Source organism: Mobula birostris, chromosome 2 (assembly GCF_030028105.1).
Source record: "Mobula birostris isolate sMobBir1 chromosome 2, sMobBir1.hap1, whole genome shotgun sequence".
NCBI lineage: Eukaryota > Metazoa > Chordata > Chondrichthyes > Myliobatiformes > Myliobatidae > Mobula > Mobula birostris.
The window spans coordinates 222852745-222875675 of record NC_092371.1 but is presented as its reverse complement, the minus strand read 5'-3'; the positions used below and the strand labels follow the sequence as shown (position 1 = coordinate 222875675).

The 22931-nt window shown below is 41.9% G+C and overlaps 1 protein-coding gene across 12 annotated transcripts in view; it reads right to left on the bottom strand.

The window, feature by feature from the left end:
* Positions 1-22931, bottom strand: part of epb41l2 (erythrocyte membrane protein band 4.1 like 2) — a 193188-nt gene that overhangs the window by 61450 nt on the left and 108807 nt on the right. For all 12 annotated transcript variants that reach the window (XM_072251522.1, XM_072251530.1, XM_072251531.1 and 9 more), the window contains exons 5-8: positions 21855-21897; positions 20527-20602; positions 7244-7462; positions 2-89 (exon numbers count right to left, since the gene is read on the bottom strand). In XM_072251522.1, coding sequence (XP_072107623.1) covers positions 2-89; positions 7244-7462; positions 20527-20602; positions 21855-21897 — 426 coding nt within the window. The remainder of the gene's footprint in view (position 1; positions 90-7243; positions 7463-20526; positions 20603-21854; positions 21898-22931) is intronic.

Below are 22931 nucleotides of genomic sequence, written 5' to 3'. Positions count from 1 at the left end.
CCTTAGCATGGTGCAAATCTACACCGTACATGGAAAGCATCTTGGCATTTTCCAGAAATTGAGCATCAGCCTGGGCTGGAGTTAAACCCCTAGTAAACAAATAACAGCAAAAGGCATAAAATCAGACAATTAATTCAGTTGTTTTAAAAAAAAAAAATCGCTAAAGCTCTTTTTTCTCTTATATAAAAAATTATGTTATAAAGAGATCAGAATACATGAACTGATAGTGCACTGATGCAAAGGGACAAGTGATTTCTGCTGTAAAGTCTATGATGACTTAAACAATTCGAATCCGACTAAGCTAAAGTACATTACAAAACAAATGAACTTTTATCACCTCAAAAATCAAGATACAAAAATGATCCAATTTTTCAATTGTGTCTGCTTAACTCGTTTTACCAAATTTGTTGGCACATTAAAAATATGCCAGATGAGTCAATTGGAATTATTAACTATATCTCCCATAGAGTGTTGAAACATGGCAATTTATAATCAATTGAAGGGATATTGCTTTAAGTCTACCTAGACAAGAATAAATGAACATTTCAATAAGAGATGGACAGTTGGATGTATTTGTGAAGAGTAGGTCACATTTAGTTTTGCTTTGAGAAATATTTAACATGTTAGGTAGGGGAGTATCCTTATGAATTTCAAAAGTGCATTTTTGAGTTTAGCAAAAAAGTGCCAGGAACAAAAGATTACCAATTTGAGACCTCGGTCACAATGTTATGAGATAATTCACTGAAGTTGACACAAGAATACAGAAATGTATTCTGGCAAAAATATGATGCTTTATTCCTCTAGGCCTGGAACTGAGGCCTCAGCTGATCATTTCATATCTCAATGACCTGAGTTATGAAAGAAAACACAAAGATAATGTTTGAGGTGTCATAGAAAAATATATCACAGAAACAGGCCCTTCAGCCAACTTAGTCCATACTGAAACAATTTAAACTATTCGCATCGACCTGCACCTGGACCATAGCTCTCGATACACCTACCGTCCATCTACCTATCCAAACTTAAATCTTGAAATTGAGCTCACAAGCACCACTTGTGAAAGCAACTCGTTCCACACTTACAATCCTCTGAGTGAAGAAGTTTCCCCTCATGTTCCCCTTAAACTTTTCACCATTTACCCTTAACCCATGACCTCTGGATATAGTCCCACCCAACCTCAGTGGGAAAAGCCTACTCGCATTTACCCTTATAATTTTGTATACCTCTATCAAATCTCCCAATCTCCTATATTCTAAAGAAGAAACCTATTTAACCTTTCCTTATAACTCAGGACCTCCAGTCCTGGCAACATCCTTGCAAATTTTCTCTGCACTTTTTCAACCTTATTTGCATCTTTCCAGTAGGTAGGTGACCAAAACTGCACATAATACTTCAAATTAGGCCTCACCAACATCTTATACAACTTCAACATAACATCCCATTTTTTTGATTTATGAAGGACAATGTGCCAAATGCTTTCTTTACAACCCTACCTACCTGTGATGCCACTTTCAATGAATTATAGAGCTGTATTTCCAGATCCCCTTGTTCTATCAATAACTTGTGTGAAAGGGAAAAGATTACAATGACATTGTTCAGAAAATAGCTTTGGTGAATGGAAAATTTCAAAAGTCGAACCCTACAACCATCAAGCTCCTGAACCAGTTTGGATACCATCACACATCAAAACCCAGAACTGATCCCACAGCCTACAGACTCACTTTCAAGGCGTCTACAATTCATGTTTTCAGTTTTATTTATTTGCATATGTTGTTTTCTTTTGTACATTGATTATTTGTCAGTCCTTACGCGGCCACTTCACTTGACCTTACCTTCTAGTCAACTATTAATTAGCAATTTGCCTCTTCGTGTCCTGCTCGGTGAAACTCACTAGAAAGTCTGTTTTCTCTCCCTTTCATTAAGTCAATAAATAAATTACTGTGAAAGTTTTTCTTTATGTCAAAAGATAATAGAAAGGCAACAGTAAACATTGATTGAATTGCTGGAAAATGATGCTGGAGAGGTACTGATGGGGCAGAGGAACTGAATTCGGTATTTTGCATCAGTCTTCACAGTTGAAGGCACCAGTCAATATGCCAGAAATTCAAGAAAGTTAGAGGCAGAGGAGAGTGCAGTGCTAGGGAGGCTGAAAGGATTGTGAAGGGATTAAAAGTAAGCTTTCAAGAATCACGAGACAGGGGCGGTCTCAAATGATTGGGGAGAATAAAATCCAAAACATAACACCCAAGGGAATGAGACAAAACACAGGAAATTATAGGTCAGTTAACCTGAACTTATTGGTTGATAAAATTTGAGTTCAATTTGAAGGATAAGATTTTGGTGTACATAAAATATGGCAGTCAGCACAGTTTCTTTAAGGTGAGATCTTGCCGACAAATCTGTTAAAATTCTTTGAGGGAACAAGATAGACAAAGGTGAGTAAGGGGACTTTGTTTACATGGATTTTCAGAAGGGCTTTGACAATGTGCTGTACACAAGACAGCTAAACAAGTGCCCATGGTGTTCAAAGCAAGGTACCAGCATGGATAAAAGTTTGGCTGATTGGCAGAGGCAGAGTGGGGATAAGAGGAACGGAATGAAAATCAATGACTAGTGGAGTTCCACAGGGGTTAATGTTGGGGCAACTTCAGAATCAGGTTTAATATCACTGGCATATGTTGTGAAATATGTTTTGCATAAGCAGTACACTGCAGTGCATAATAAAAAAACTACAAGTTACAATATGATATATTATAAAATTAAATTAGTGCAAAAAGTGAGGAAGGAAAAAAAAAGTGAGGTAGTGTGCATTGGTTCATTGCCCCTTCACAAATCTTATAGCAATGAGGAAGAAGCTGTTCCTAAAATGCTGGGTGTGTGACTTCAGGCTCCTGTTCCTTCTCCTTAGTGGTAGCAATGAGAAGAGGGCATATTCTGGGTCCTTAATGCCAGACATCACCTTTTTGAAGATGTCCTCAATACTGGGGAAGCTACTGCCTATGCTGGTGCTATCTGAGTTTGCAACTTTCTGCAGCTTTTTCTGATCCCCTGCAGTGGCCCCTCCATACCAGACAGTAAGGCAATCAGTCAGAATGCTCTCCATGGTATATCTGTAGAAACTTGCAAGCGACTTTAGTGACATATTAAGTCTCCTCAAACTCCTAATGAAAGATAGCCACTGTCGTGGTTTCTTTGTAATTGCATCAATATGTTGGGTCCATGATAGATCTTCAGAGATATTGACATCTAGGAACTTGAAACTACTCACCCTTTCCACTGCTGACCCCTCAGAGTGTTGGCATGTGTGGCCTCGACTTCCCCTTCCTGAGGTCCACAATCAATTGCTTGGTCTTACTTATGTTGAATGCAAGGTTGCTATTTCAACACTACTCATCCAGCTGACCCATCCCACTCCTGTATGCCTCCTCATCACTATCTGAAATTCTGCCAACAGTTGAGTCACCGGTAAATTTATAGATGGCGTTTGAGCTGTGTCTAGCCACACAGCCGTGGGTGAAGACAGTAGTCCAGTGGACTAAGCACACATCCTTGAGGTGCGCCAATGTTGATCGTCAGTGAGGAGATGTTAATTCTAATCTGCACTGACTGTGGTCTCCCAGTGAGGAAATCAAGAATCCAGTTGCAGAGGCCCAGACTTTGGAGCTTGTTGATTAGAACTGAGGGTATGAAGGTGTTGAACACTGAGCTGTACTCAAACAGCAGCCAGGTGTAGGTATTGACATTGCCCAGGTGATTCAAGGAGTGGAGAGCTAATGAGATTGCATCTGTTGTAGAACTATTGTAGCTATTGGCAAATTGCAGTGAGTCCAGGTCCTTGCCTGGGCTGGAGTTGATTCTGGCCATGATCAATCTCTGAAAGCACTTCATCACAGTAGATGTGACTGTTACTGGGTGAAAGTCATTGAGGCAGCTCACCATACTCTTCTTGGGCACTGGTATGATTGTCACCCATTTGACGCAGGTGGGAACCTCAACTGCAGCAGTGAGAGACTGAAAATGTCCTTCAAAACTCCTGCCACTAGGTTAGCACATTTTTAGTTATCTACCAGGTACACCAACAGGACCTGACGCCTTGTGAGGGATCACTTCTTGAAAGATGTTCTGACGTCAGCCCAAGAATCAGAGATTATAGGGTCACCAGATGGTGCAGGGATTTGCACAGGTGTAGGTTTATTCTCCCTTTCAAAGTGTGCAATAAAAGGCATTGAACTCATCTGGGAGTGAAGCACCACAGCTATTCACGATGTTAGGTTTTGCTTTGTAGAAAGTAAACTCTACTTTCTACAGGTAAAGCAAACCCTGCCAGAGATGACTCTGTCCCTAACTTCAATCAGAACTGTTTTTAGAACCATAGAATCCCCTATCACTACTGCTCTCCTCTTTTCCCTCGTTCCTTTCTGAGCTGAGGGTCCAATTTTGGTGTCAGAGACGCGACCACTACAACTTGTCCCTGGTAGGTCGTCCCCACCAGCAATATCCAAAACAGTATACTTATTGTTGATGAGAACGGCCACAGGGGTGCTCTGCTCTTTCTGTCTATTCCCCTTCCCTCTCCTGACAGTCACCCAGCTACCTGCCTCCTGACTTTTAGGGGTGACTGTCTCCGTTAAACTCCTGTCTATTTCTGCCTCTGCCTCAAGAATGATCCGAAGTTCATCCAAGCTCCAGCTCCCTAATTCGGTTTGTCAGGAGCTGCAGCTGATGCACCTTTTACAGTGTAGTCATCAGGGACAATTGTGCTCGCCCTGACTTCCCACGTACTGCATAGGGAGCACTCAAGTGTCCTAACTGCTGCCAACATTACCTACTCCTACGTTAATTAAAGTAATTAAAGAAATTTACCCGGCATTAGCTCACTGGGAGCAAGCTTGTCCTCAGCCTCTGCTCGCCGAAGCCTCTCGAGCCAAAGCCTCAAAATTCCACTCCTACCCTGAGCCACTCATACACTGGCCACTCCTCTTCAGTTACCCCCTTTTATTTGTCCCTACCAATTATCTCAAGTACTCACTCCCTCTAATCAACTAACCAACACACTGTTTAACCCTTCAGTTGCCCTCCACACTCCTTTTTTGCTCTTAAAATAGCCTTCCATAGATAATACCTGGACTTCTTGTATAGTTCTGAATGCCATAAATTTAGCCCTCAGTAGACTATGATTCTCCGGGTTCATCCACGGCTTTTGGTTCGGGTACGTTCAGTATATTCTCCAAGGCACACATTCATCCTCACAGGTCTTAATGAAGCAGATGGCAACTGAGGTGTAGTCAATTAGATTCAAAGATGAATCTGTGAATGTTGTACAGTCCAGTGACTCAAAACAGTCCTGTAAGCACTCCTCGGTCTCCCTTGACCATACTTTCTTGGTCATCACCACTGGTCTTTCGTTTCTGCCTATACATCAGGAGTAGCAGAAATACCGCTAGGTGATCAGACTTTCCAAAGTCTGGGCACGAGATGGTACAGTAAGCATTCTTAACCTGTAGTAGGACTTCAAGCTGGCCTGGTTGAAATCCTCCACAATGAAACGGAAGGTACTGCTGATCATGGTGCTCAGCTCTTCCAGTACCTGCCTGACCAAGGTCTGAGATGGAACCTATACCGCCATCAGGATGATGGTGGGAAACTCCCTCAGCAGATAAAATATAACACTTCAATGCCAGATATTCCAGGTTGGGTGAGCAGGACTGAGACAGCGCTATCACGTCTGTGCACCACGAAGAGTTAATCACATGCAGCGCTACATCCCAAATGGCAGAGGTGAGCCGTGTTTTTGTGAAGGGAAGTACATAACAGTCCTTGATATCCCCCGGTACTGCAATTTTACTCTGAGATCTTCAATTTCATTTTTCAGAGACTGTACACTTGCCAGCAGGATAGTCAGGAGTGGGCACCTAAAGCTTTTGCGTTTTAATCGTACCTGTAGCCCAGCACACCTTCCATGCTACCTCCTTTTTTTAAAAGAAAGGGGAAGTGCACTTGCAACCCAAGTCTTCCATCTAGGGTCTATCGATTTTGAGGATCAATAGATTTTTATTTAAAGGTCTTAAAACAATGTTGCTTACTGAAGTATTCATGGCTATGACTGTGGATTTCAGCTGTAGTAGTCCAAAACAGGAATATTTGATCATTTCCATTTAGGACAAGTACTACAACTTTAATTTATGCGTTACTAATCTGGATGGAGGAATTGATGGCATTGTCTCCAAGTTTGCACATGATAACAAGCCAGGTGGAGGGGCTGCTAGTGTTGAGGACATGGACTGATTGAATTGGTAGTAGGGAAAGTAAATGCAGAGCAAACTCAATGGGCCAAATGGGATAATTCTGCTCCTATATCTTATGGTCTAATTGTCACGTTAACATGCTTTTCGGGAATACTAAACTATGAACACAAGAATGCAATACTGAGGCTTTCTAAAGTGTTAGTCCAATCACACTCAGAATAAATTAAGCGACTTTGGCCCTGATATCAAAGGAAAGATACACCGGCCTAGAAAAGGGTCCAGAGAGATTCATAAGAGAAGATCCCAGAAATGAAAGGCTTAATGCTTGATGACTCTGAAACAGTACTTGTGGTTCAGAAGGAAGGAAGATCTTATTGGAACCTACCAAATCCTGAAAGGGAAGGGCAGAGTGGACATGGAGAGAACATTTCCATTACAGGAGAGTCTATGGCAAGACATTGGATTTGTTTAATGCAGAGATTGATAGACTTGTCATGGTTAAGAGTTATGTGAAGGTGGGAAAATGGGGTTAAGAGATCAGGTGTGATTGAATGGTGGAACAGAATCCATGGACCAAATGACCTAATTTTGTTCTTATATCTTATGGATTCATCAATAGTTTAGCACTGACAATCCTGTTCAAAATATCATACCCTCGTCAACCCTTTCTGCAGCTTAAAATACGTTTTCTCTTTCCAAATTTTGACAAAGCGTCTTTAAGCCAAAATATTAACAGTTTTTCATCCCACAGATTTTGCCTGCCTTGTTCAACACTTCAGCTTCCAGCATTTTCTATCCTTATTTTAGATTTTCAGCCTGTAACTTTTTGATTTTCAAACAGAAGATGTGGTACAAAAATTCTACCATTTTTAACATTATGTATTCTGCAGTGACATATACTGAGGGAACTTATCATTTAACTAGTTCCCATGAGTACCTCATTACTTACGCAATGATAAGTAAATATACTTTGACAAGCAACTATTACTGATTTCTACCTGTGTGTTTTATGCAGTTCAGAGATTTTTTCTTCCAATTCTTTCGACTGGTTTGGAGCAAACTGTAATTCTGCGACATAACCTGCTTTGTGTTCTTCGGCATCATAATCCCCAAGTTCCGCTTGCAATGTGTAAGAACCAAGAAGGGCATGAGTTACAAACGAACATGGCAAACGACCAGATATGATATCCTGCCGGAGTTGAAGGCACAAATAATATCTGCAAAGACAACGAAGAATGCCGGTTGGGATGAGTAAAGCTTCAGATGATACCAAAAGTCTTCCATTAATGACGTTCCACTTAAAAACAACTCATGTTTCATTAATATAATAAATTAAAATTTTTCAAAGTGATTTTTTTCTGTCTATTTAAGATGTAAGTTAGAAAAAGTACAAGAATGATATTAAAAAATAGCTATTAAAGTAAATAAATATGGATTATTTTTGTTAATTTAAGACCACGGACAAGCAGGCAAGATTCACATTTAATCAGAGGATTATGTAATTTTACCCAGGTAAATAAAATTACTTCCTTTGCATCTATCTTAACTTCTACCTTTTATTAAAAAAGTTAATACATTAAGACGAGAATTTTTTAAGAGGGGATGGGTCTTCCAACTAATGAAAACAAACCTTGAATTATTCTGTTGCAACTTAACCTGATTGCCATTTAACTGAAGACTATTATTTGCAGAATTTCTGATGGTGACGAGGCAGTGTACAGCCGTTGAGTTAGATCAGCTGGTTGAGTGGTGTCACAACAACGATCTGACACTCAACATCAACAAGGCCAGGAAATGGGATTGTGGACTTCAGGAAGGAGAATCAGTGAAATACACACCAGTCCTCAGAGAGGGGTCAGCAATGGAAAGTGTGAGCAGTTTCAATCTCCTGGTTGTCAACATCTCTGGATATCTATTCCAGGCCCAATATATTGATACAATTATAAAGAAAGCTATATTTCATTAGGAGTTTGCGACTTATTACGATAGTAAAGATTCTCGCTAATTTCTACAGAGGTACAGGTGGAGAGCATTTTAACTGGTTGCATCATCAGGTATGGAGGGGTGACTGCAGTGGATTGGGAAAAAGCTGCAGAAAGTTGCAAACTCAGCCAGCTCCGTCATGGTCACTCGCCTCCCCACCATCAAGGCCATCTTCAAAAGATGATGCCTCGAAAAGGCGGCATCCATCAGCAAGCACCCGCATAACCCAGGACATGGCCTCGTTACACCGCTACCATCAACGTGGTGGTACAGGAGCTTGAACTCAACGTTTTAGGAATGGCTTCCTCCTCTCACCAACAGATTTCTGAATGGATAGTAAACCCATGTAAACTACCTCAATATAGTTATTACATTTTTGCTCTTTGTGCATTATTTAATTTTAAATATCTATCTTATTGTCATTTAGTTTTTTTATTATATATTGCACTGCACTCTTGCCACAAAACAATAAATTTCTCAACGTATGCCAGTGATGTCAAACCTGATTTTGAACATAATGCAGAACATTGTAGTCAGTTAAAAGTTTATAAATGAACAGAAAAGTCAGTGCAAGGTGGTGGGGGGGGAGGGGAAGAAGAAACACAAGGTGATAGGTGAAACTGGTGGGGGGGGCAGGGGGCAGCTATCTTGTACATGGCCTATCAGCGGCATCAATAGAGCTCTACCAAGAGGGATTTCTCGCAGGTCGGCAGCGGTTATTTAAAAAGGGAGTTTCGAGAGCATTTGTCCATTATACGTGGCTTATCAGCGGCATCAATAGAGCTCCACAAACTAAATAAAAGTGCAGAAGGGATAAGCGGAGCGGCCATTGTATGGGAGTAGGCCAGTGGCAGGAGTAGAAGCAACAGGCTTTGGCTCAAAGGAGGCTTTGGCTCGGAAGAGACGTCAGCTCTGTGTAAAGCGTCTGTTAAGGTTTCCTTTTTGGGTTTTCTCCCTCTATTATTGTACCATTTAAATAGCTATGGTGTGCTCTTCATGCCAGATGCTGGAGAACTGGAAGACCCAGAGTCTCTCAGGGAACTACATCTGCATTAAGTGCATCTGGCTGCAGCTCCTTGAAGACCATGTTAGGGATCTGGAGCAGCAACTGGTTGACCCTCAGCCTGTATGGGAGAGTGAGAATACAATTGATCAAAGTTACAGGGAGGCAGTCGCCCCGAAGTTGCAGGAGGCGAGTAGCTGGGTGACCATCAGGAGAAATGTAGTCGGTCCTCCTTATCCGCGAGGGATTGGTTCCAGGATACCAAAAAAAAAGCGAATGCTCAAGTCCCTTATTCAACCTGTCTCAATGCTGTGGAACTTAGGACCCAGCGGAACCCCAGACCTTATTTAACCTGTCTCAGTGCAGTGGGCATTAGGACCCAGTGGCGGAGCTCTGAATCCGCAGTGTTTCTGTTCACAAAAATAATCACGATTTAAAATAAAGTGGAAATAATAAAGCGATCAGAAAGAGGTGAAACACCATTGGTCATTGAAAAAGCGTTAGGCTACAGTCGGTCAACGATCGGAACCATTTTAAAGGATAAAATGAGAAAGGCCCTGCCCAATTAAAACAACAATTATTACGTAGCAACGCAGTGGTTTAATTATTGGGTTTTGGGTTTTTGATCCTCCACATCAACCCGGCAGAGATGGACTGCACGCTCGGAAGCGATCCATCACTGGATCGAACTCGGGAACTATCTGTCACTGGATCGAACTCAGGAATTTCCGTTCCTGAGCCCGGCGCTGAAACATATGATTCTTAAATATTTTATATGCATAGAAAAGTAAAATATATACTATATACTAAGACAAACGTTTGACTAACTGATGCTAAATAATACCGGATGTACCTGTTCCGACTTACTTAGTAAGACAAGTTCCGGATTTTTTTTCGTTCCCGATCCACGATAACCTACGTACATCCTCCCGTACACTTTAAATCATCTCTAGATTACTTATAATACCTAATACAATGTAAATGCTACGTAAGTAGTTGTTATGCTGTATTGTTTAGGGAATAATGACAAGAAAAAAAAGTCTGTACATGTTCGAACAACAAGTGCTGGAAGAGCACTTCCAGGATTTCTCGATTTGCGGTTGGTTGAACTCGCACATGCGGAACTCGCGAATAAGGAGGGCCGGCTGTAGGCAGTTAGAGCAGAGCGCCCCTGTGGCCATTCCCCTCAAAAACAATGTATACTTTTTGTGGGGGATGACCTCCCGGGAGAATGCCACGGCAACCAGGTTACAGGCACCAAGCATGGGTCCATGGTGCAGAAGGGGAAGAGAGACAAGAAGGGATTGGTAGTAATAGCGGACTTGATAGTGAGGGGAACAAACAGGAGATTCGGTGGATGTGAACAGGACACCCAAATGGCATGTTGCCTTCCAGGTGCCAGGGTCAGGGAGTCTCAGATTGCATCTACAACATTTTGGAGAGGAAGGGGGAGCATATTGGTACCAATGACACAGGAAGAAAAAAGAAATGAAGTCCTGAAAAGAGAATTTAGAGAGCTTGGTAGAAAGCTGAGAAGCAGGACCTCCCAGGTAGTAATTTCTGGATTGCTGCCTGTGCCACGCGTCAGTGAGGGTAGAAACAGGATGAGTTAGTGAATAAATGTGTGGCTGAGAAGCTGGTGCAGAGGGCAGGGTTAAGGTTCTTACATAGAAACATACATAGAAAATAGGTGCAGGAGTAGGCCATTCGGCCCTTCGAGCCTGCACCGCCATTTATTATGATCATGGCTGATCATCCAACTCAGAACCCTTCACCAGCCTTCCCTTCATACCTCCTGATCCCCGTAGCCACAAGGGCCATATCTAACTCCCTCTTAAATATAGCCAATGAACTGGCCTCAACTGTTTCCCGTGGCAGAGAATTCCACAGATTCACCACTCTCTGTGTGAAGAAGTTTTTCCTAATCTCGGTCCTAAAAGGCTTCCCCTTTATCCTCAAACTGTGACTCCTCGTTCTGGACTTCCCCAACATCGGGAACAATCTTCCTGCATCTAGCCTGTCCAATCCCTTTAGGATTTTATACGTTTCAATCAGATCCCCCCTCAATCTTCTAAATTCCAACGAGTACAAGCCCAGTTCATCCAGTCTTTCTTCAGATGAAAGTCCTGCCATCCCAAGAATCAATCTGGTGAACCTTCTTTGTACTCCCTCTATGGCAAGGATGTCTTTCCTCAGATTAGGGGACCAAAACTGCACACAATACTCCAGGTGTGGTCTCACCAAGGCCTTGTACAACTGCAGTAGTACCTCCCTGCTCCTGTACTCGAATCCTCTCGCTATAAGTGCCAGCATACCATTCGCCTTTTTCACCGCCTGCTGTACCTGCATGCCCACTTTCAATGACTGGTGTATAATGACACCCAGGTCTCGTTGCACCTCCCCTTTTCCTAATCGGCCACCATTCAGATAATCTGTTTTCCTATTTTTGCCACCAAAGTGGATAACTTCACATTTATCCACATTAAATTGCATCTGCCATGAATTTGCCCACTCACCCAACCTATCCAAGTCATCCTGCATCCTCTTAGCATCCTCCTCACAGCTAACACTGCCGCCCAGCTTCGTGTCATCCGCAAACTTGGAGATGCTGCATTTAATTCCCTCATCCAAGTAACTAATATATATTGTAAACAACTGGGGTCCCAGCACTGAGCCTTCCGGTACCCCATTAGTCACTGCCTGCCATTCTGAAAAGGTCCCATTTATTCCCACTCTTTGCTTCCTGTCTGCTAACCAATTCTCTATCCACATCAATACCTTATCCCCAATACCGTGTGCCTTAAGTTTGCACACTAATCTCCTGTGTGGGACCTTGTCAAAAGCCTTTTGAGAATCCAAATATACCACATCCACTGGTTCTCCCTTATCCACTCTACTAGTTACATCCTCAAAAAATTATATGAGATTCGTCAGACATGATTTTCTTTTCACAAATCCATGCTGACTTTGTCCGCTGATTTCACCACTTTCCAAATGTGCTGTTATCACATCTTTGATAACTGACTCCAGCAGTTTCCCCACCACCGACGTTAGGCTAACCGGTCTATAATTCTCCGGTTTCTCTCTCCCCCCTTTTTTAAAAAGTGGGGTTACATTAGCCACCCTCCAATCCTCAGGAACTAATCCAGAATCTAACGAGTTTTGAAAAATTATCACTAATGCATCCACTATTTCTTGGGCTACTTCCTTAAGCACCCTGGGATGCAGACCATCTGGCCCTGGGGATTTATCTGCCTTTAATCCCTTCAATTTACCCAACACCACTTCCCTACTAACATGTATTTCGCTCAGTTCCTCCATCTCACTGGACCCTCTGTCCCCTACTATTTCTGGAAGATTATTTATGTCCTCCTTAGTGAAGACAGAACCAAAGTAATTATTCAATTGGTCTGCCATGTCCTTGCTCCCCATAATCAATTCACCTGTTTCTGTCTGTAGGGGACCTACATTTGTCTTTACCAGTCTTTTCCTTTTTACATATCTATAAAAGCTTTTACAGTCAGTTTTTATGTTCCCTGCCAGTTTTCTCTCATAATCTTTTTTCCCCTTCCTAATTAAGCCCTTTGTCCTCCTCTGCTGAACTCTGAATTTCTCCCAGTCCTCAGGTGAGCCACTTTTTCTGGCTAATTTGTATGCTGCTTCTTTGGAATTGATACTATCCCTAATTTCTCTTGTCAGCCACGGGTGCACTACCTTCCTTGATTTATTCTTTTGCCAAACTGGGATGAACAATTGTTGTAGTTCATCCATGCAATCCTTAAATGCTTGCCATTGCATATCCACTGTCAATCCTTTAAGTGTCATTTGCCAGTCTATCTTAGCTAATTCACATCTCATACCTTCAAAGTTACCCCTCTTTAAGTTCAGAACCTTTGTTTCTGAATTAACTATGTCACTCTCCATCTTAATGAAGAATTCCATCATATTATGGTCGCTCTTACCCAAGGGGCCTCTCACGACAAGATTGCTAATTAACCCTTCCTCATTGCTCAAAACCCAGTCTAGAATAGCCTGCTCTCTAGTTGGTTCCTCGACATGTTGGTTCAAAAAACCATCCCACATACATTCCAAGAAATCCTCTTCCTCAGCACCTTCACCAATTTGGTTCACCCAATCTACATGTAGATTGAAGTCACCCATTACAACTGCTGTTCCTTTATTGCACACATCTCTAATTTCCTGTTTAATACCATCTCCGACCTCACTACTACTGTTAGGTGGCCTGTACACAACTCCCACCAGCGTCTTCTGCCCCTTCTTGGATAACTGGGATCTCTTTTGGGAGAGGTATGACCTGTTCAAAAGTGACAGGTTGCACCTGAGCCCGAAGGGGACCAATATTCTCACAGGCAGGTTTGTTAGAGCTTTTGGGGAGGGTTTAAACTAACTTGACAGAGGAGTGGGAACTGGAGTGAAGGGACTCAGGAAAGGACGGATAGTAAAAAAGTAAAGATAGTGTGCAGTCAGATTGTCAGAAGGGCGGGCAGTTGATAGGACTTAGTTGCAGCCAACAGACTGAGTATCAAATCATTAGGGATGCAGTCAGAAAGGACAGCAAATATGGTACTCAAAGTGTTGTATCTATACGTGCATAGTACAAGAAATAAGGTGGATGATCTTGTTGCACTATTACAGATTGCCAGGTATGATGTTGTGGACATCACTGAATCGTGGCTGAAGGATGGTTGTAGTTGGGAGCTAAATGCCCATGGTTACACATTATATCCAAGAAATAGGAAGGTAAGCAGAGGGAGTGGTGTGGCTCTACTGGTAAAGAATGGCATCAAATCAATAGAAATATGTGACACAGGATCGGAAGATGTTGAATCCTTGTGGGTTGATTTAAGAAACTGCAAGGGTAAAAGGACATTGATGTCAGTTATCAAAATCAGGTTTATTATCACCGACATGTGACGTGAAATTTGTTAACTTAGCAGCAGTTCAATGCAATAAATAATAGAGCAGAGAGAGAAAAAAATAATAAAACATAAAAATAAATAATTACATATGTAATTAAATCAATTACATTTTTGAATAGATTTAAAAGAATGTGCAAAAACAGAAATACTGCATATTTTTTTTTAAAAAGTGAGTTAGTGTCCAAAGCTTCAATGTCCTTTTAGGAATCAGATGGCAGAGGGGAAGAAGCTGTTCCTGAATCGCTGAGTGTGTGCCTTCAAGGCTTCTGTCCCTCCTACCTGATGGCAACAGTGAGAAAAGGGCATGCCCTGGGAGCTGGAGGTCTTTAATAATGGACGTTGCCTTTCTCAGACACCGTTCTCTAAAGATGTCCTGGGTACTTTGTAGGCTAGTGCCCAAGATGGAGCTGACTAGATTTACAACCTTCTGCAGCTTCTTTCAGTTCTGTGCAGTAGCCCCTCCATACCAGACAGTGATGCAGCCTGTCAGAATGCTCTCCACAGTACAACTATAGAAGTTTTTGAGTGTATTTGTTGACTTGCCAAATCGCTTCAAACTCCTAATAAAGTACAGCTGCTATCTTGCTGTCTTTATAACTACATCGATATGTTGGAACCAGGTTAGATCCTCAGAGATTTTGACACCCAGCAACTTGAAGCTGTTCACTCTCTCTACTTCTGATCCCTCTACGAGGATTGGTATGTGCTCCTTCGTCTTACTCTTCCTGAAGTACACAATCAGCTCTTTCATCTTACTGACGTTGAGTGCCAGGTTGTTGCTGCAGCACCATTCCACTAGTTGGCATATCTCACTCCTGTATGCCTCCTTGTCATCATCTGAGATTCTACCAACAATGGTTGTATCATCAGCAAATTTATAGATGGTATTTGAGCTATGCCTAGCCACACAGTCTTGTGTATACAGAGAGTAGAGCAGTGGGCTAAGCACACATCCCTGAGGTGCGCCAGTGTTGATCGTCAGCAAGGAGGATATGTTATCACCAATCCATACAGACAGTGGTTTCCCAGTTAGGAAGTCAAGGATCCAATTGCAGAGGGAGGTCAGAGGCCCAGGTTCTGCAACTTCTCAATCAGGATTATGGGAATGATGGTATTAAATGCTACCATCCTGAAGTAGGTGTTTATGTTATCCAGGTGTTCTAACGCCCTGCGGAGAGCCATTGAGATTGCGCCTGCTGTTGACCTATTGTGGTGATAGGCAAATTGCAATGGGTCCAGGTCCTTGCTGAGGCAGGAGTGTAGTCTAGTCATAACCAACCTCTCGAAGCATTTCATCACTGTCAATGTGAGTGCTACTGGGCAACAGTCATTAAGGCAGCCCACATTATTCTTCTTGGGCACTGGTATGATTGCTGCCTTTTGAAGTAGTGAGGTTGAAAATGATCTTGAAAACTCCCGCTAGTTGGTTGGCACAGGTTTTCAGAGCCTTACCAGGTACTCCATCGGGACATTCTGCCTTGCGAGGGTTCACTCTCTTTAAAGACAGTCTAATATCTGCCTCTGAAACGGAGATCACAGAGTCCTCAGGTGCAGCAGGGATCTTCACAGCTGTAGTTGTATTCTCCCTTTCAAAGTGTGCATAGAAGGCGTTGAGTTCATCTGGTAGTGAAGCATCGCTGCCATTCATACTACTGGGTTTCGCTTTGTAGGAAGTAATGTCTTGCAGACCTTGCCAGAGTTGCCGTGCATCTGGTATCGCCTCCAGCCTCATTCGAAATTGTCTCTTCACCCTTGAAATAGCCCTCTGCAAATCATAACTGTTTTTCTGGTACAGGCCTGGGTTACTAGACTTGAATGGTTTGGGAATTACAGTAAGTCTTTGTAGGCATACACTCATCCACACAGGTTTTAATGAAGTCAGTAACAACTGCAGCATACTCATCCAGATTCAAAGATGGATCCCTGAATACAGTCCAGTCCACTGATTTAAAGCAGTCCTGTAAGCGCTCCTGTGATTCCCTTGTCCAAACCTTCTTGGTCCTCACTGTTATATACAGGCCTCCCAACAGTGGCTGGGAGGCAGACCACAGGTTGCAACAGGAAGGTGAGTCAGAAGGGCAATGTGATGGTTGTCATGGGAGATTTTAACACGCAGGTAGGTTGGGAAAATCAGGGTGGTAATGGATCTCAAGAAAGTGAGTTTGTTGAATACCTAGAGAGCATTTTAGAGCTGTTTGTCATTGAGCCTACTAAGGGATCAGCTATATTGGATTGAATGTTATGTAATGAACTAGAGGCGATTAGTGACCTTAAGGTAAACAAACCCCTAGGAACCAGTGATCACAATATGATTGTGTTCAACTTGAAATTTGATAGGGAGAAAGTAAAGTCTGACGTAGCAGTATTTCAGTGGATAAGGGAAATTACAGTGGTATGAGAGAGTAGCTGGCTAAAGTTAATTAAAGAAGGAGCTGCTGGCAGGGATGTCAGCAGAGCAGCAATGGCATGCATTTCTGGGAAAAATGAGGAAGATGCAGGACACATGTATTCCAAAAATGAAGAAGCTCTCAAATGGTAAAATAGTACAACCATGGCTGACAAAGGAAGTCAACACTATTGAAAAAGCAAAAGAAAGGGCATACAACAAAGCAAAAATTAGTGGGAAGATAGATGATTGGGAAGTTTTTAAAAACCTACATTAGAAAAAAATCATTAGAAGAGAAAAGATGAAATATAAAGGCAAGCTAGCAAATAATATCAAAGTGGATAGCAAAAGTTTTTTTTCAAATAAGTTAATAATAAAAGGGAAATGAGAGTGGATATAGCACTGCTAGAAAATGAGGCAGGAGAAATAATAACGGGGTACAAGGAGATGGCTGATGAACTAAATGAGTATTTTACATCAGTCTTCACAGTGGAAGACACTAGCAGTATGTCTCATGTTGTACTGTGTGAAGGAAGAGAAGTGGGTGTAGTTACTGTTACAAGAGAGAAGGTGCTCAAAAAGCTGAAAAGACCCAAAGATACATAAATCACCCGGACCAGAGAAACTGCACCTAGGGTTCTGAAAGAGGTAGCATTAGAGATTGTGGTGGCATTAGAAATGATCTTTCAAAAATCACTGCAATCTAGCATGGTGCCAGAGGACTGGAAAACTGCAAATGTTACTCCACTCTAAGAGCCTGGTGATAGAATACTTGGTGACACAGAACAAGACAGGACAAAGTCAGCATGGTTTCCTTCAGGGAAAATCCTGCCTGACAAACCTATTGGAATTCTTTGAGGAGATTACAAGTAGGATAGATAAAGGGGATGCAGTGGATGTTGTATATTTGGACTTTCAGAAGGCCTTTGACAAGGTGCCACACGGGGCTGCTATCAAGTTAAGAGCCCATGGTATTACAGGAAAGTTACTAACATGGTTAGAGTATTGACTGACTGGTAGGAGTTGGCGAGTGGGAATAAAAGGATTCTTTTCTGGTTGGCTGTCAGTGACTAGCGGTGTTCCACAGGGGTCGGTGTTGGGACCACTTCTTTTTATGCTGTGTATAAATGATTTAGATTATAGAACAGATGGCTTTGTTGCCAAGTTTGCAGATGATACGATGATTGGTGGAGGGGCAGATAGTGTTGAGGAAACAGGTAGGATGCAGAAGGACTTAGACAGATTAGGAGAATGGGCAAGAAAGTGGCAAATGAAATACCACTTTGGCAGTAGAAATAAATGTGCAGACTATTTTCTAAATGAGGAGAAAATCCAGGTATCTGAGATGCAGAGGGACTTAGGAATCCTTGTGCAGAACACCCTGAAGGTTAACTTGCAGGTTGAGTCAGTGTTGAGAAAGGCAAGTGCATTCATTTCAAGAGGTCTAGAATACAAGAGCAAGGATGTGATGCTGAGGCTTAATAAGGCACTGGTGACACCTCACCTTTGCGTATTGGACCCCTCATCTTAGAAAAGATATGCTAGCATTGGAGAGGGTCCAGAGGAGGTTCACAAGGATGATTCCAGGAATGAAAGGGTTATCATATGAGGAACGTTTGATGGTTCTCGGTCTGTACTCGCTGGAATTCAGAAGGATTGGGGGGGGGGGGTGGATCTCATTGAAACCTTTCGAATGTTGAAAAGCCTAGGCAGAGTAGATGTGGAAAGGGTGTTTCCCATTGTACAAGAGTCTAGGGCAAGAGTGCATAGCCCCAGGATAGAGGGACGGCCTTTCAAAACAGAGATGCATAGCAGACTCTATGGGCCAGGTGGCCTAATTCTGCTCCTATATCTTATGGGTGAAATAAAGAGCTGGGAAGTTGATTGGTGGAAGAGATACAGGGCTGGAGAGGGGGAGTCTGATGGGAGAAAACAGGAGCCCATGGAAAAAAGAAAAGGGGAAGGAGCACCAGATGATGGGCAGGTAAGGTGAGAAGTTGAGAGGGGAAATAGGAATGGGGAATGGTGGGGGCGAGGGCGCATTACCAGAAATTTGAGAAATTGATGTTTATGCCATCAGGTTGGAGGCTACCCAGATGGGATACAAGGTGTTACTCTTCCAACCTGTGAGTGGCCTCATCACGACAGTAAAGGAGGCCATGCCTGACATATCAGAATGGGAATGGATAGTGGAATTAAAATGGGTGGCCACTGGGATATTCCGCTTTTTCTGGCGGATGAAGCATAGATGCTCAAAGAAGCGGTCTCCCAATCTACGTCAGGTCTCACAGATATACAGGAGGCCACGCCAGGAACACTGGATACAGTATACCATCCACCTCAGTTTGGGGTCTTAAATGGTAGTGAGGAGGTGGTGAAGAGGCAGGTGTAGCACTTATTCTGCTTGCAAGTATAAGTGCCAGGTGGAAGCTCAGTGGGGAGGGATGAACCGACAAGAGGGTTGTGTAAGGAGTAATCCCTGTAGAAAGAAGAACGTTGGGCGGGGGGGTGGAAGAGGGGGCAAAGAGGGGGAAAGATGTGTTTGGTGGTGGGATCCCGTTGAAGATGGCAGAAGTCACAGAAAAACAATGTGCTGGACATGGAGGCTGGTGGGGTGGTAGGTGAGGACAAGTGGAACCTTATCCCTGGTGATGTGGTGGGAGGATGGGTGAGAGCAGATATATGCGAAATGGAAGAGATGCGGGTGAGGGCAGCGTTGATGAAGGAAGGAAAACACCTTTTCTTTGAACCTTAGTTCAAATCAAAAGCCTCATCCTGAGAGCAGAACTGGCAGAGATGGAGGAATTGAGAGAAGGGGATGGCAACTAGCAGGGTGGGAAGAGGTTTAGTCCATGCCACCATTCTCTCATTTCCCTCATTTCAAAGTTGGATGTGACTAATATTATAAACATTCAAAGATAACTAAAATTGTATTAAAATATTTACTTTAAAAATGTAGACTGGAAACTTCAAAATAACCTGAAACATTGAAAAGTAAAATTTGCAGAACTATTGAAAAAGAGGAAGGACAAATGCAATTGCTCTACAAGAAGGGGATAAAGACAGTAAGAATAGTTTCATTTTTGGGAATGATTTATTTTTATTGTTTTCATATGCAATATCCCCCAAGATGACCACCTCTTCTCCCTGCACCCCATTCTGAATTAGCCACTTATAACTGGCAAATGATTCAGTCTCAGTTGACAGACCATAAAGGCACCTTTAGAAATCCCCAAGGCTTTTGGCAGAAGATAACACTGGCGTTCAAACTTGCCCCATTTCAAAGTGGATGTGACTATCATAATCATTCAAAAATAACTAAAATTGTATTAAAATAATTACTTTAAAATGTAGACCAGAAACTTCAAAATAACTTGAAACATTCAAAATTAAAATAATTTTAAAAACCCTTTCCCTCACATTTAACACGAGTAGAATCCCCTTTGAAATCTATCAGATCCAAGGTTTTACATTTAATCAATTTCAACAATGGTTCTAGGTTTGTTCTATGATTAGAACACCAATTTCCCCAAGCGTTATACTGAAAAATTGCAACAAGACCTAGATCTACCACAGGGATACAACATTGCGACAGATGCAGCACCACATGTCACTTAGTGAGTCAAAGACTCGCAGCATGTGCAGATGTACATTCTGGGCTTATATTGGTTTGAATGGCCAAATACTGGCAAATTGGATTAGTTGGGCATATGCAGCTAGATTTGGACAACTTATCTCTGTACTGACCTGAAATACATTTTAATATTTTTAATGCTTGAATATCAAGCCTGTCAATACTAGCAGATTTGAAGAAATTCAAATTATTTCACCAAAAATCTCTTACACTAGAACATATTTAGAACATACAAATAAAACATACTTATAATATGCCATAAAAATTTTATTAAAAACATTGATTTCAACATTTATAACATTCAAAAGAATTGAATTAATCTGATAAATTTATACCTTGTGATGTCTTCAGTTAGCTGTGAAGGATCAGGGGGGTAGAATTTTACATTGAAGTAAAAGTGCCAAGGACAACCTGTAATTACATACAATTCTTATTTTAAATGACATGTGACAACAGAAAAAAGTGGTTTTAAATGCTTCGATGTGCCAGCCTAAGACATATAACTACTCAATTTCAGCAAGTTGTAGTGCAGCAAAATCAAGCATGAAAATTGATAACTGATAAATTGATAACACTCAATCCACAAACAAATCTTCATCTGCTGACTTTCACCCACCCCGGCCCCCTACCCCACTAATCAGTCATGCTGGGGAGAAGGAAATATTATAAGCTCTTAAACACATTTTTACAAAAAAAGTTTATTCTCATGGAAATTGGGGTGGTTAGTAAACCGCTTTCACAAGGATAATTAAAACACGTGATTATATAGAACAATTATTTTCTATATAATGCCTATGGTATTCCTTACATGACATTTGCTAAAGTGCAGATAGAGTTCATAATTAAGCCATTTTCTTTAAGAATTGTCTTCAATATGCCTAAAAAATTTATTGCGTTCAGTTTACCAACTTCAAGTTGAAAACTTTGGTAGTCAGTACTTTTTTTGCTCCACATACATCAACAACAGGAACAAGATGAGAGAGACAGGTTCGATTTAATGGGGTTTTCTCTTTCTCTCCAAAAAAAAAACTCTCTCATCTGTGACTCCTTCCAATGATTTGTGCCTGATCTAACATATTTTCATTTAAGGCACTGATAGAGAAACCACCAGGCTCAGCACAGCTGCGCAGCCTAACAGAAAGGGAGAGACAGAAGCTTCCATTACAACCAACATGTGGTGGTGACAAAGACCATTAGATTCAATAGGCCTATCAACACAAGGAACAGTTAGCTTACATTTGACACTTGTAGAATTCCTCTTGATATCATTCAAATATGAGATCTTATGTTCAGTCACAGTGCTGGCCAGAGTGCAGCCTAAATCCACATCTCAGTGCAAAGCAATTGCATTGCTCATTCCAACATCAGCCTTCTGAAACGTCTGGATGAATCATTGCTGCATTCATGCCAGTTTCCCAGCAGAGGAATTCCCAGTACAGCAATGTGTAGGGCAGGAATTTGCACAACATGCTCAGTACAGCAACATTATCAGTAACATAAAACTCTATGTACATTACTAAAAAGAACCCTTTACATCTGACTCCATTAGTGTGGTCATTTCTAGAACAACCTGCATGGCATGCAAGATGACAGTGAAGGCATATCCATATTAATCTTCAACGCCCCTAGTCAACTTTGGCAGATCATGCAACAGCATACTTACTTCGAATTTGTTTCTTTATTTCCTTCACAGGGTCCAACCAATTCTAAAAGAGACAAACAACAGCACATTAGAATGAATCTAATTCAGAAAAATTCTTGCAAATGTAACAGTAATAGAGTACAGTACAGAAATAGGCCCTTCGGCCCATCTAGTCCATGCCAAAACCATTAAACTGCCTACTCCCATTGACCTGTACCGGAACCATACCCCTCCTTATCCCTACTATCCATGTACTTATCCAAACTTCTCTTAAACTTCATTCCATATTCTAACGACCCTGAGTGAAGAAATTTCCCATGTTCCCTTAAACTTCTCACCTTTCACCCTCAACTCATGACCTCTGGTTGTAGTCCTACCCAAACTCAATGGAAAAAGCTGCTCGCATTTACCCTATCTAGAACCCTCAATTTTGTATACTGTACCTCTCAATCTTCTACATTCTAAAGAATTCAGTCCTAACCAATTCAATCTTTCCTTATAATTCAGGTCCTCCAGACATGGCAACCTACCGTGGTTGGTCTTACCGAAGTGCAAAACTTCGCACTCGTCTGCATTAAATTAATCTGCCATTTTTCAGCCGATTTTTCCAGCTGATGCAGATCTCTCTGCAAACCACGATAGCGTTTATCACTCCGCTACACCCCAATCCTGGTGTCATCTGCAAATCTGCTGATCTAATTAACCACATTATCATCCAGATCATTGACACAGATGACAAACAACAATGGACCAGCACTGATCACTGCGGCACTCCTCTAGTCACAGGACTCCAGACAGAGAGGAAAGCCTCTACTACAACCCTCTGGCTTCTCCCACAAAGCCAATGTCTAACTCAATTTACTACCTCATCCTGAATGCCGAGCGACTGAACTTTCTCGACCAGCCTCCCATGCAGTACCTCGTCAAATGCCTTACTAAAGTCCATGTAGATAACATACACTGCCTTGTCTTCATTCACTTTCCTAGTAGCTTCCTCCAAAACTCTAAGATTGGTCAGACATGACCTACCACACACGAAGCGATGCTGACTATCCTTAATCAGTCCACGTCTATCCAAATACTTATATCTGATCCCTC